We start from the raw sequence: 13,960 nt of genomic DNA on the forward strand, positions 1-13,960 counted from the left end.
ATGGGATTTTCCAGGCAAGAGTACTGGAGTGGGTTGCCATTGTGTTCTCCACAACATACCAGCATTTGTTAGGAAAACTTCAATAACCTTTTAATTGGTCTTTCTGTCTTCACTTGTATTCTTTCTTTAATCTATTCCCAAAATACCAGCCAGAGGGATCTTTTTAAAAAGTAAAACAGATCCTGCCTCTTTCCTCCAATTGCTCCTCATCATTATCTAGAATAAAATCCAAACTCTTCCAGGGTTCTCATGCTCTGGCCCCTGCCTGCCTCTTCAGATCTCATTTTATACCACTCTCCACCGCGACTGGCTGTTTGAGCTTTGAACACTCCCAACTTGTCCTGTCCTGGGGGGCACTGTTCTATTTCCTTTAATAAGAATGCTTTCTCCTTTCTACTTTATGGCTGCCACTTCCTCACTGTAGAGTTACCAGCTTAAACATTACCTCCTCAAAGAGGCCTTCCATGACCACATTTTCTAGGCAGTGGCCCATCCCTTCCGTCATATCTTCTAGGTGGAATGTGTGCTCTCTGGTGTCCTGTCTCCCTTCAGTGGCGGCGGGCAGTCTTCAGCTGTCAGCCCCTTTAGGCACTTCTTCAGCTGCAGAGATCATGGTCACACCCCTTCCTAGGGTAGCCCACATCCAAAGAGGTATCTAAACGCCTGTTTACCTCAGCCCCACTAAGGACGGCCCTGAAGGTTCTCTCTGCTCCCTCTGTCCTCGTGGCGTGGGCTAGGGCGACAGCTGGGCCTGCTTTGCTGTGCAGTTTCTCCTCGGATTACTTCTGTTTCCATCTCCTCCCTTCCACAGAGGTTAGTGGAATTGAGTAAACATTCTAAATCCCACCTCAGTGCTCATTTCGCAGGTGCCACTAGTGATAAAGAACCTGTCCACCAATGCAGGAGATGTAAGAGACACAGGTTCCATCCCTGCGTCTGGAAGATCCCCAGGAAGAAGGCATGGCAGCTCACCCCAGTATTCTTGCCTGGAGAATCCCACGGGCAGAGGAGCCTGGTGGGCTACAGTCCATAGGATCGCACAGAGTTGGACACAAATGAAGCGACTTAGCACACACACACTCATTTCTTAACACCAGGAAAGTGTCATTTCCTTCATAATGTTTAAAACTATTTGAAATTGTTTCACTGACTGGTTTGTAAGTTTATTGTTTGTTTCTCCCAGTAGAATGTAAGTTATATGTACACAGGAACCTATCTGACTTTTTCACTAATGTACCCCCAGTGTCCTGAAGCTTCGAACACCATCATCTTCTTCATCATAGCAAACACCTACTGTTTATTATATGCCAGGTGCTGTTTTATTTATTGGCTGCATCACTTGACATGCAGGATCTTAGTTCCCTGGCCAGGGATTAAACCCATGAACCCTGTCTTGGGAACATAGATTCTTAACCACTGGACCAGCAGGGAAATCCGCAGGTGCTGTTCTAAGTACTTTACCTATGTTAATTCACTTCTTCCTTACAACAATCCAGTGAGGTAGGTGCTATCACTTGCAGCATTTTACAGATTGGGAATATAAAATACGGAAAAGTTAGTTGGTTAGCCCAGGTCCACATAGCTGATAAGCGACAGAACCAATATTTGAATCTAGGCAGTTTACATTCTGCGTTCTTAAACACTCCACTAAGCCATTTCTTTTAGTAACTGCTGTTCAATTAACTTTGAGTAATTAAATATATAAAGAAAAGAGAATAGTTGAATATGTTTTGGGATATATCACCTATTTTACTCATTGACAAATATTTTCTGAATACCTGCTGTATGCCAGGCACTCTGGTATGCATAGGGGATATAATGTGAAGAAAATAGATATAGTGGGTCCCCTACATATGAACCTTCAAGTTGTGAGCTTTCAAAGATGCGAACCCTGAAAGGAGTGAAGACTTCTTACAAAAGCCATAAGTAGTCATAGATGTGGATTTCCAGAGCTTAAGGAAAAACTACTCTGCAAAAATCAGATCACAAACAATGTCTTAGTGCTCTGGAATAGCAACACTTTATGTTAAAAGTCTTCAAATCTCTGAAATGTCATTGCCCAAAGCCAAAGGATAATTCACCAAATCCCAGATTGACCTCCCTATAAAATCAGCTTGTGGTTCATGATAAAAAACATCAGGGAGAGAATCTATAGAGTTAATAACTAAACTTTGGTCTATTAAATGTACAAAGCATACAAGGATGGTGCTGAAACTTTGACGTAAGTGGAGGAATTTGAATTCTTTTGCAGCTGGAATGTGCTGGAACTTCCCAACAGCTTGAAAGAATGCCTAGTATTTCTTTTTCTATTATGATCACTGTTATTTCTCACAGGGGCAAGTGAATCTTCCCAAACTCTCATGACTGGAGTTGATGAGACCCCAGTAAGCTTTTGTGGGGAGCAAAGCCAGCCAGTGCACCAAGGCTTGGGCACCTGGAATCCCTGTGTTTCTCATGCACGAGTGTCGCACAGAGCTGTTGTAAATCTTTGAAGCCAACAGGAAAATTAAGGAGCACCGCACAGAGCAGGACCTTGTCAGTTCCATAATGGGTGGCGGGAGGAAAAATTCTGCTGCTTCCCGCCTCCCCCCGCTCAACCCCCGCCCAGGCATTTAGTGTAACTCAAAAATGCCTGCTTTGTGACCATTAGCCATTTAACAGCTTTCTATTCTGAAGAATTTAATCATTTATCACTTTCAGTTCATCTTGGAGAAAATAGTGTTCAATGCAACCAAGATGACAGGGTTCATTGCATTGGATTTTCCCTTTAGTAATGAAAAGAGGATATTCCTCTTAAATTATTTAGGGCCAGGGAGCACTCCATAAATAATCCTTGCAGCATGGATAAAGAGTAGGGCTTATTATATGTATCTTATGAATGGCCTCTCCCAATACAGTGTAAGCTCCATGAGAGTAGGGATTTTATTTCATTGACCACTGTCCTCAGGACCCAGAACAATGCTCACTGCATAGGAAGGTCATTAGAAATACCTCTGTTCAAGATGTTGTTCTGAGGATCAATTGAGATGAAAATTGTGATGATGTTTGACACTCTGAAAATGCTGATTCTACCCCTGCCTCCCATAAATCATGTTGTTTCAGTCAGGAATTTACATAATGGATGACCTACTCAATGGGAGATTAAGCGAGGCAAGCATATTTTTACTGCCTTAAAAATCGATATTAAAGAACTCTTCATGTTGCAGGGTACTTACTCTTCTTTTCTTTTTTTTAATATGTGCTATTTTTCTTTTCTACTTAAAAATGGAAAGCACATTTTGTAAAGATACTGAATCAGAATCCTGAAAAGTCAACCGTGGCCTATATGAGGCTTTAAAACACCATTTCTCAAATAGCTTTTACCTAATCCAAACTGAATAACATTTAGGGTCAAGCAAAAACTTGGAGGGATCTTTCCTAAAGTTAGCTTTCTTTCCTGAGACATTTGGTGAAACTTGTAAAATTCTGGAGCATGTGAATTAAGTATACTTGTAAATACTGTATTAAAACAATGTATTCACTGTGTTTTTGCTTCAAACTACTTAGTACAACATTTATCAAAGGCAGAGAACACTGATAAAAAATATCCAGTTTTGTATTCTCAATTATTATAAAAAGCTCTCAAGGTTGCTAAGGTCACTGCTGGCCAACTCTCTACGCGTAAGAGGTTGGAGCTTGTATGTGTATATAACAAGTATTACCAAAGTTAAGGAATTCTATTTGCTGTGATACAAGTTGTGTACATTTTCTCGATTTTTCTGCCCATGTGTATCAAGGAAAATGTTATCCTAGATTTTACTTCTCATTTACAGGAATGAGAAAGAAAAATGTGAAGTCTGTGCAGACTATTATTTGTGGCATGAATCCTTATTTCTGAGAGAGGGTAAGTTAGATGGTTCTCAATGCTTTCCTTTCCCAATCTAACTGCTTTTTATCTTTCTCCTTACTTCTTAAGCTTCTGAGTGGGTAGCTTACACTCACAATTGAGTGTATGAATAGGACTGGCGCTGCCTAAAGGGAAATTAGGAAGCTGCCTCAACCGCCTGATTTATGAGGCATTGAAAAGCACAACTGACCAAAAATATCTCCTCCACTGGCCTGCCATCAGTGCCTGAAATTCCTATGATAAGAATCACCCATTAAAAGTTTTCTGCAGACACGCATGGTTTATTTGGGTCAATAAAACATTGTGTTTGGGAAAAAGAAGAAAGTCGGGAAATGGGAAGCTGTCTCATTACGATGGCTTATTTTACCTTATCAGTTTATGAATCTCTTAGTAAACAGCAGCATCTTGACAGGTAGGTACAGTACACTGTTTAAGGCTGGAGGGAAAGTTGGGAGTTCAGAGTTTCATGTAGCATCTTCGTGTAGACTCAGCAGTATGAAGGCAATAAACGCTTGGGAGAAGATTGCCCAAAATGGACCAAGGAGCTAAGATATCAAAGACAAATTTAAATATTTCACAGTTCTGTTTCAGGCCAGGTTAAGAAGTAAGGTACATAATGGTTGGAGGAATCTCCTTTCAATTCCCTTTTCTACTATCTTTGTTGCTGTTCAGTGCAACCCCATGAACTGCAGCACACCAGGCTTCCCTGTCCTTCATTATCTCCTTGAATTTGTGCAGACTCATGTCCATTGAGTCAGTGATGCCATCCAACCATTTCATCCCCTGTTGCCCCCTTCTCGCCATTAGTTCTTGGGTAACCACAACAGGACTAATGATTTGGTTATTCATAAAATAATATTCATGATGAAGACCAAGTGGATTTATGACCAGAGGGAGATACATTTGTAGAAGCAGAGCTCATGATCATTCTGACTTTGTGGAGACTATTCTGTAAAAGTGTCTAGGGCAGTTGTATCTGAGTCACCACACAGATTTACTTGCCTCTCCCTAGTTCCCACCCAGAGTCTCTAAACCAGATGTTCTGAGATGGGGGGTCTGGGACTCTGCATTTTAACAAATATGTCTGTTGATGTCAGGGTTCATATCCCACCTCAGCTGCTTGCTTGTTTGGTGACCTTGGACAAGCAACCATCCAGCCCTCAGTTTCTGCCTAATAAGAATACCAACTTCACAAGATTTTTAAGTGAGGTCCGAGGAGCTAAGTTGTATGAAGTTTAGCACAGCATCTGGCACTTAATAAGGGCAAAAGTGATATCATTATTAAGATGAGTATATTTATTGGAAAAAAACTCAGGCAGGACTAATACTTAGGTATTAAATATTTTGATGACCATGTACTTTGTAAAAGATAATTTCAAAATTCTATTGCAATATATGGTAAAACCAGTTGGTTTCCTAATTATTGTTCCCCAAGGTTTTTCTGTTGCTGTTCTTTAGCTTTTCTGACTTCTCAAACATATCTAATAGCAAAAGAGTTGGATGGAGTATTTTGTAATAAATATTTGGAACAATCTCCCCTAAATCATGGTATCTAGCAATGGAAGAATTGATTATGTTCTACTTTGAAATATTTTGCATATTCTTACTAGAACAGACCACCTGGTTTCTTTTCCAACTGTCACTTTCCTTTTCTTCTCTTATATCTTTACCCCTGTTTCTTACCTTTTGCTCTCTCTCCTTGGTCAACATAGTGCCTACATGCTCTATTTTCTTCTGTTTCCTTGTCTTTCTGGTGTAATTCCTTCTCATTCATCTTGCAAGAATTGCTCTACATAGCAAAACTTAAAGCTGAGATAACCGATTGAAATTCTGTTAAATTGTATAGTAACTTATTCAGGGTCATTACTGATAAATGCAAAAGTGGACCTTATACCTAAATAGGTCTCAGAAAATCAAAGCAAGAGCAAAAGAGCAAAGATAAAAATGGACTCATTGTTTCATCTTAGTGTAAAGTATGGTAAACAGTATTATGCTAATGGCCATGCAATAATGAGAAAGAAAATTATGTAATCACAGAATAATGGGATACATTATAATTTGGAGGATAGAGAAAAGCAGAGATATACTTTGCCAACAAAGGTCCGTCTAGTCAAGGCTATGGTTTTTCCAGTGGTCATGTATGGATGTGAGAGTTGGACTGTGAAGAGAGCTGAACACCAAAGAATTGATGCTTTTGAACTGTCGTGTTGGAGAAGACTCTTGAGACTCCCTTGGACTGCAAGGAGATCCAACCAGTCCATTCTGAAGAAGATCAGCCCTGGGATTTCTTTGGAAGGAATGATGCTAAAGCTGAAACTCCAGTACTTTGCCCACCTCATGCAAAGAGTTGACTCATTGGAAAAGACTCTGATGCTGGGAGGAATTCAGGGCAGGAGGAGAAGGGGATGACAGAGGATGAGATGGCTGGATGGCATCACAGACTCGATGGACATGAGTCTGAGTGAATTCTGGGAGTTGGTGATGGACAGGGAGGCCTGGTGTGCTGCAATTCACGGGGTCGCAAAGAGTCGGACACGACTGAGCGACTGAACTGAACTGAACTGAACTGAAGGAAAACTGGGATTCAATTGCAATCCAAAAGAAACAGCATGTGAAATCTAAAATATCACACAAATGAACTTATCTACAGAACAGAAACACTCACAGACATAGAAAACAGACTTGTGGTTGCCAAGGAGGAAGGTGGAGTGAGGAAGGGTTGGAGCTGAAGTTTGGGGACTAGCAGATGCAAACTATCATATATAGAATGGATAACAACAAAGTTCTATTGTATAGCCACAGGGAGCTATATTCAGCATACTGTAATAAACCAAAATGGAAAAGAATATGAAAAATATACATTAATATATATATAACTGAGTCACTTTGCTGTACATCAGAAACACAACATTGTAAATCAACTATACTTCAATGAATAAATAAAAGAAACAACCAATAAAAAAATGGTGCTGTTGGCATCATCTCACATAAATTCCTCTCTGAATACTAGGATCCCCTTTTAGTGGTTGAAATATGAACTCTGGCAGATAGAATGCTTGGGTTCAAACCCAGGCTCCACAATTATTGGCTGAGTGTCCTTGGACAATTTAGTCTCACTGTGCCTCAGTTTCCTTGTCTGGGAATGTAGATAATAATAGCATGTCCTTTAAGGGTGCTTAGGAGGATATGGCAACCCACTCCAGTGTTCTTGCCTTGAGAATCCCAGGGACAGGGGAGCCTGGTGGGCTGCCATCTATGGGGTTGCACAGAGTCAGACATGACTGAAGCAACTCAGCAGCAGCAGCAGCAGCAGCAGCAGCAGCAGCAGCAGCAGGAGGAGGATCAAATGAGAATAACGTGTAAAGCACTGAGAGAAGTGCCTTCTTTATAGCAAACTCTTAAGTACTGATTGCTATTGATGTAGTATCTTTCTTATTTTCCATTCACCAAGTTTGAAATCCTCCGTGATGTCCTAGGTGAGGAGGAAGTGTTCAGGGAATTTCTGGACAGACCATTTTGCTCACATTGTGAAAATTTGCTGACAGTGGTTATTTTTCTTTCTGGGAAGCAAGTTTCCTTGTCTGGCTGTCATTCCCTTTTACTCAGATAAATGCACTATGATTTGATCACCCCCAATAAACCTTGGATAGTTTTAGATTTATAAATTAACTTGTTATTAATGATCACACTTTGGAACATAATCACCATCTGTGACCACGTATTGAAAAACTAGAGGTGTATTCAGTATTTACTAAAACTCTCTCTAACAGAACATGCATCTTAATTCTGGAAATATCTATTTGACCCAGTGCATATTTCTTTCTCTCTTGTAACTAATACTGCTTTTTTTGTCTTTCAGCATATATAAACAGACTAATAATAAAGCTGAGAATTTGTTATTTAAAATATTGTAGGTCTCAAACACAGTCAATAATGTTCAAAACGTAGAGAATTGTTCAACTCTCTTTGGCAGAAGTGTAGGAAAGCAGGAACAAGGGCATCATTTTTCAGAAAGTATTCTCAGACAAATCATTCTCTGAGAGATTTTTTAAAAAAATCAGTCATACAAGGCACACCCCTTTGCTTCTATTCCATTTTTATCATGGCAATCTCCCCTACAAAATTGAGGTTGTTCGTAAATATTTTCCTTCCAAACTGTGGGAAATAAATCATGAGTAGCTTTGGATCTTTGATAAAGTTAGGTTAGGGGACTGCTTATCATTGAAACAATGAACACAAAGGCAATTCAATCCTGGGGCCTCTGACAAACTCAACAGCTGAGGCGGTACTCACGCTCCTTGTTCTCAAGCATTCCAGGGGAGTGGCAAAGGGACAGCCAGCACAAGGAATTTTCAAGGTTCTTTTTTCCCACCCTTCAGATTTGATAAGTCTCTAATCATTGAGAAAGGGATTTGTTCTGCAAGAACCCGAAGTATCCCAAAGAACTATATTTACCCATTTTGCTCTCTGTTTAATCTAGCCAGATGGATACTGCTTTTTGGACTCACAGTCATATCCCTACAGATTTGACCTCATTTAGCAGACACTATTAAAAGATTATCCTATGATTGAGAATTTCCATTGCATCAAATACTAAATATTAGTAACATTCCTCTGTGGGGAAAGTGATGTAATAAAAGGGCATAGACTGAGTTGACCTCAGACAAATTGTACAGAGAAGTATGTGAAGATTATGCAACTAATCTGCTAGCCAATAAAGCCCAGCAGTACAGGGAGTAAAGCTCTGGGGGCAAAGACTTTCCCACTAGCTCTCGAAGGAAGCGTTCATGTTCATCTGCAGCCATAGATGGAAGCTGTATGTGATTCTGTTGCCTTGGTACCGTGATGGTTATTTTGAAAGACGCCAAGGGTGAGAAAGTGTACAGAAGTGTGGCAGAATGATGGAATGCTGGGATGGGAGTGGGGTCATAAGGCGGCTTCCTCACATTTCATTTTGTTATTTACTTTTACAAATGGGGAGCATGAGGTTTCTTTTCTTTTTTCCCTTTGGAAACCAACAATGCTCACAGGAAATTAAAACTGCAGTGAAGGGGCTAAAAATGATATGAAAATCAGGACATTAAGAAATGATTATAAGAGGGGCCTTTTTTTTTAGAATATTGCCAGAAAAGGTGTTGAAAGAGTACCTAGTGAAGATTCTAATCATAAGGACTGGATTCTGATGAAAAGACATGTTTTATAAATTGCTTGTAAGTGGAAAGCCATATAGGGGAACCCAGCAAAGTGGTAAACTAGCTAAATTAAGTTTTTGCTATGATTTTGCTTGAACATACTTTAAAAACAATTGATTAAATGTTAATTATTTAAAAAATAAGTTACAAAACTAGTACATAATTAAGGAAAGAAAGTCAAGCAATGCAGACATATACACATAAAAGGTGAAAGCCTCCTTCCTTCTTTCCCCTGCAGGGGCAAATATTATTATTATATAATCTATATGTCAGAACTTTTTAAACACTGTATATTTTAAAAATACGTTTTAGGGGTGGGAGCTAATACTGTACATATTGTTCTGTCATTTTCTTTTACTGAATAATATATTATTAGCATCTTTGTACTCTTTTAAAAAATAGACATTATTTATATTCTTCTTTTTAAAGGGTTATTTTATATAAAGTGAAATGGAAATGAAGGCAACCTGGTGATTCTGAAACTTAAGAAAATCATATATTTGATATATTTTTATTTTTCTTGATATGATGAACTTACCACTACGTTTTATAAGTTGCTTGTAAATTATGCCTACTAGCTAGCATTCCATCTACCAGGATAAGATAGGAATAGGGAAGAAACTGAGACCTATGCTACAGGTTATAAAAGCAGATTTCCTAATAGTATGTATAGTATAATTCCAGTTCTATAAAAGGTATATATATGGATAGAAAGCAGTCAAGCAACATCTATACAGAAATCCTAATAGCTATTATCACAGGATTGTTGGAGTATAGCCATATTTTTCTCTCATTATGGTTTTCTGTATTTTCAATAAAATTTTATTGCTTTTAAAATTAGTTAAAAAGTAAATGTAATATAAAAATGCAATGCATCTGATAAAAAAAAGTTCACATCCAACAGCTACAGAAAGTAAACCCTTCTGAATTAGCTTCCACTCCATTCCCAAACCCCATGATATTTTATTTTCTTAATTTAAGGGATTAGAGTTGAGCTCCTACATTGAGAGAAAACAATCTTTAATATCAGTGAAAGAGCTGATCAGAAAATGAGGCAAAAAATAAGGAGATCATATTTCTTTATTACATATATGAAGTATAAAAAACTTAACAGAGCAATATATATAAATTTTTTGCTAGTCCACAGGACCTCAGGAAAAAAATATGTTCTGAATGTGAAGGTAATCTTATGGCACTGTGGTTCACGTTTTATATATTCAAGTACAGAAGAAATGGTATATATAGTGGTTATGATGGATACAGAAGATGAATAATAATGAAAAACTATAATTTGGTGAACTATCACATACATTGCATCCAAAAATGAGTGAACAGAATGACCAAATACTGTTAATAAAGACAAGGAGGAAACTGTCTCAATATTCAGGTTTAAATACTAAACACAAAAAACAAATTCTGTGTCTACAATAATCTTTGAAGTGTATACAAGTGCATTGCAAATAAATGGGCTTTTTAACAATTTAAAGTCCATTTCCTCTTTATCCAAGCATTTTCTATACTTAGGACTCCTTTCTCTTATTTTAGAATCTCTTCTTGTTTAGTTTTTTTAGTTTTCAAAGTTTCATCATTGCTGGTATCTGTGGAATCTAACCTCTAGCCCAAAGCTGAGACTTCATGCAAACATATTCTCCTTTCAGGACACATCTTCACATAGTTTCTCTAAGTGTTCAAGGTTAAAGAGTACAACTTTCTGAATGTGGTCACTTTTTTCCACACGTAGTGGCAGTGCTTCTGTTTCAGCAGGTTTTCATACACGCCTTTTTCTCTTTTTTTCCTGTCAACAGCAGTCTCCAAACTTTCACAACACAAGCGGTAGGTAGTAAAGTGCTTTATACAATGAAATACTATATACATGTGGAGAGGATCCATTTAACACCCCACAGACCAAAGTTCACACACATCACACAAGAGAAGGCTCTTTTTAAGAAACACCTTTTCTGATAGGAGGGTTGGGAATTCCTTAAAATCTCATTAATTACTTCAAGTAGCACAAATGTAAGTAACATATCTGAAGATGGGAAGAGTCCTTGTTAGGTGCATTGGCCTTAATAGATTACTGCTAAATATCATATTGCTATTAAAATATCCTTAATAGTTATGAATTTCAGAATCAGTCTCATAGAAAATAGGTATCAGTGTTAGGATTTTTCATTCTTCTTTATGAAACAAACTGTATTTAAACATGGGCCCCAAAGAGATACATTAGATAAGGTCCATGCCTTGGAACATTTCTATATATTTTGGCACTTAAAAAAATTTCCAGTTTCATTTTTGAGGTCTCCTTTCCATTAAGTTTGTCTTTTGTACATAGAGACGTGCCATTAAGTGCTATAAACCCTTACTGTTACTTGCACTCTCTTTTCAAAATATCCATGACTTTTCTTCCAAGAGATGGTTTCCAGTGCTGGACAAAACTTTTCATATTCACGACTAGTTTGCCTGTTCTTACATCCTCGTGTCCTGCTACAAGGTACTCCAAACCTAAAAGAAAACAATGTTAGGGGCTATGCAGTATCAAAATTTATGGAAGGGAGAGATATGATTTTAGCAGTTTTATATATACATGGTTCAAGGTTTTATCAATTCACAGTTGAAATAGGGAGTCACAAGCAATAATTTGCTAAATATTTGTTAAGTGCCAAATGCTTTAAATGTATTATCTTATTTAACCTTAAAAATAACCCTTTGAAGTAAGTATCACTTTTCTTCTTTCCTCATTTTACAAATGAGGACACTGAGGCTTGGCAAGATTAAGAAACAGTGTTTGCCAGTAAGTAGCAGCTCTTTCACTCAAGCTCAGCCCTGTCTGATGGTAGAAGTTTTACTCTTTGCTATATACCACTCTCCATGCTATAAATCAATAGTTCTTGAGGACTCACTATATATGGTAGTGTACATTAAGGAGGATTTTATAAAAGTGAAACAACCATTTGGGAAAACATATTGAAAGAAAGAGAAGCCCTGGTGGCTCAGTAGTAAAGAATCCACCTGCAATGCAAGAGATGCGTGCAGATGTGGGTTCAATCCCTCGGTTGGGAAGATTCCCTGGAGAAGGAAATGGCAACCCATTCCAGTATTCTTGCCTGGAAAATCTCATGGGCAGAGAGGAGCCTGGTGGGGTACAGTCCATGGGATCATAGAGTCAGACACGACTGAGCAACTGAACAACAACAACACTGGAAGAGAAGTATGGACTATACAAAACAGCACATATCTCTTAGATAAAGTGTTTTTCGAATATAGAATGTTTCTTTGTCATACTTTTAAAAAATGATGAGACTTGACAAGACCTACTGCTGATTTTATAATTCAAAATTCTTTTCAGGCTTCAAGTAAAATTGTTTGGCTAATAAAAAAATCCGAAAGGACAATTTCATTATCTATACATTAGTAAATAGAAATATGATAATCTCCCTCAGTAGATGTCTTTAGTAATATCAATATTAGTATTGTGAAACAGTTTTCTGTAATATTATAGGGTAGAACAAATAAGTAATTACATTTATAAAATAAAACTGTCCAATATAAGATAAAGAGACATATACTTTAAAACTCAAAGGAAAACATGAGATATTAAAATTCAATTGAAAATATCCATTTAAACTCTTGATTATATATATATAGTCTTGTTCATTCACTGAAGTGAAAGTAAAAGTGCTAGTCTCTCAGTCCTGTCTGGCTGTTAGCGACCCCATGGACTGTAGCCCACCAGGCTCCTTTGTCCATGAATTCTCCAGACAAGAATACTATAGTGGGTTGCCATTTCCTTCTCCAGGGGATATTCCCAACCCAGGGATCGAACTCAGGTCTCCTGCATTGCAGGAAGATTCTTTACTGTCTGAGCCACCAGGGAAGCCCCATTTCATTCTCTGAAATGGTTTTTTGTTGTTGTTGTTGTTGTTGTTGTTATGTATACTTGTAGCTTATTTTATTTTATTTTCTAATCTTTTTTTTTTTACTTTATTTTATTTTATAATACTGTATTGGTTTTGCCATACATTGACATGAATCAGCCACAGGTGTACATGAGTTCCCAATCCTGAACCCCTCTCCCACCTCCCACCCCATATCATCTCTCTGGATCATCCCCGTGCATGAAATGGTTTTTAAAAATGTCATTCTAATGGTAAGGATTACCTATTACAAACATAATGTGGTCTCTAATAACAGGTATCACCAAAAACAACACAAAACAAAGCTTCTTGAAGAAATGCTTTTTCCAAGGCTGAAATATACAAGTACACATGGGACTTATTATGCTAAAAAGGCTCATGGGAATCATTTTAAAAGGGCACAGTAAAGGAATCAGTAAAGGAGGGTTATAACTTGCCAAAGTTATGATAATTTGAGCACCAAGAGCATAGTAATTGTGTGCTAACCTACCAAATCAACAAAAATCCATAATTCCAAAATGATACTCAAAAAAGAGAAATCCAGAGAGAAATTAACTTGCCATCTGAGACAGCTGTTAAAACCATTCCTTACTTTGGAAACTGGTGATTAAAGGAAACAATTTAGCCTTTATCCTGCTTTTATAATAGGAACTATATTTCATGGTAACCTAATAACCCACCATGGGAGAGAAAGTCTTCTTACAGAATAATTCATGTAATAAATGAAGGGAATTAGACAAAATTAGAAAAAACGTTTCTCAAACACTAATTAAATTATTCATCCAAGAAGGGATTGCCAATTGGGTGACAAAATCATTAAGTGAATAGTTGATGGGGAACTGGATGTTTGCATGGTGACTAAATAACTCACACTCATTGTTTCCTAGTCTCAAAAGGGAAAACAAAACTCCCCAATGAAGAGATCAGACTGTTCAGTTAGAGCAACCCAGAAGTTTAGACCCGCGATG

General features: G+C 37.8%; 1 protein-coding gene across 7 annotated transcripts in view; it reads right to left on the reverse strand.

Moving 5' to 3' along the window:
- Nucleotides 1-10,140: 10,140 nt before the first annotated feature.
- The window catches only part of NTN4 (netrin 4), a 130,418-nt gene continuing 126,598 nt past the window's right edge, over nt 10,141-13,960 (reverse strand). For all 7 annotated transcript variants that reach the window (XM_060413055.1, XM_060413053.1, XM_060413054.1 and 4 more), the window contains one exon: nt 10,141-11,580. In XM_060413055.1, coding sequence (XP_060269038.1) covers nt 11,444-11,580 — 137 coding nt within the window. In that variant the 3' untranslated portion in view covers nt 10,141-11,443. The remainder of the gene's footprint in view (nt 11,581-13,960) is intronic.

The sequence above is a fragment of the Ovis aries genome, chromosome 3 (assembly GCF_016772045.2).
Source record: "Ovis aries strain OAR_USU_Benz2616 breed Rambouillet chromosome 3, ARS-UI_Ramb_v3.0, whole genome shotgun sequence".
Lineage (NCBI taxonomy): Eukaryota > Metazoa > Chordata > Mammalia > Artiodactyla > Bovidae > Ovis > Ovis aries.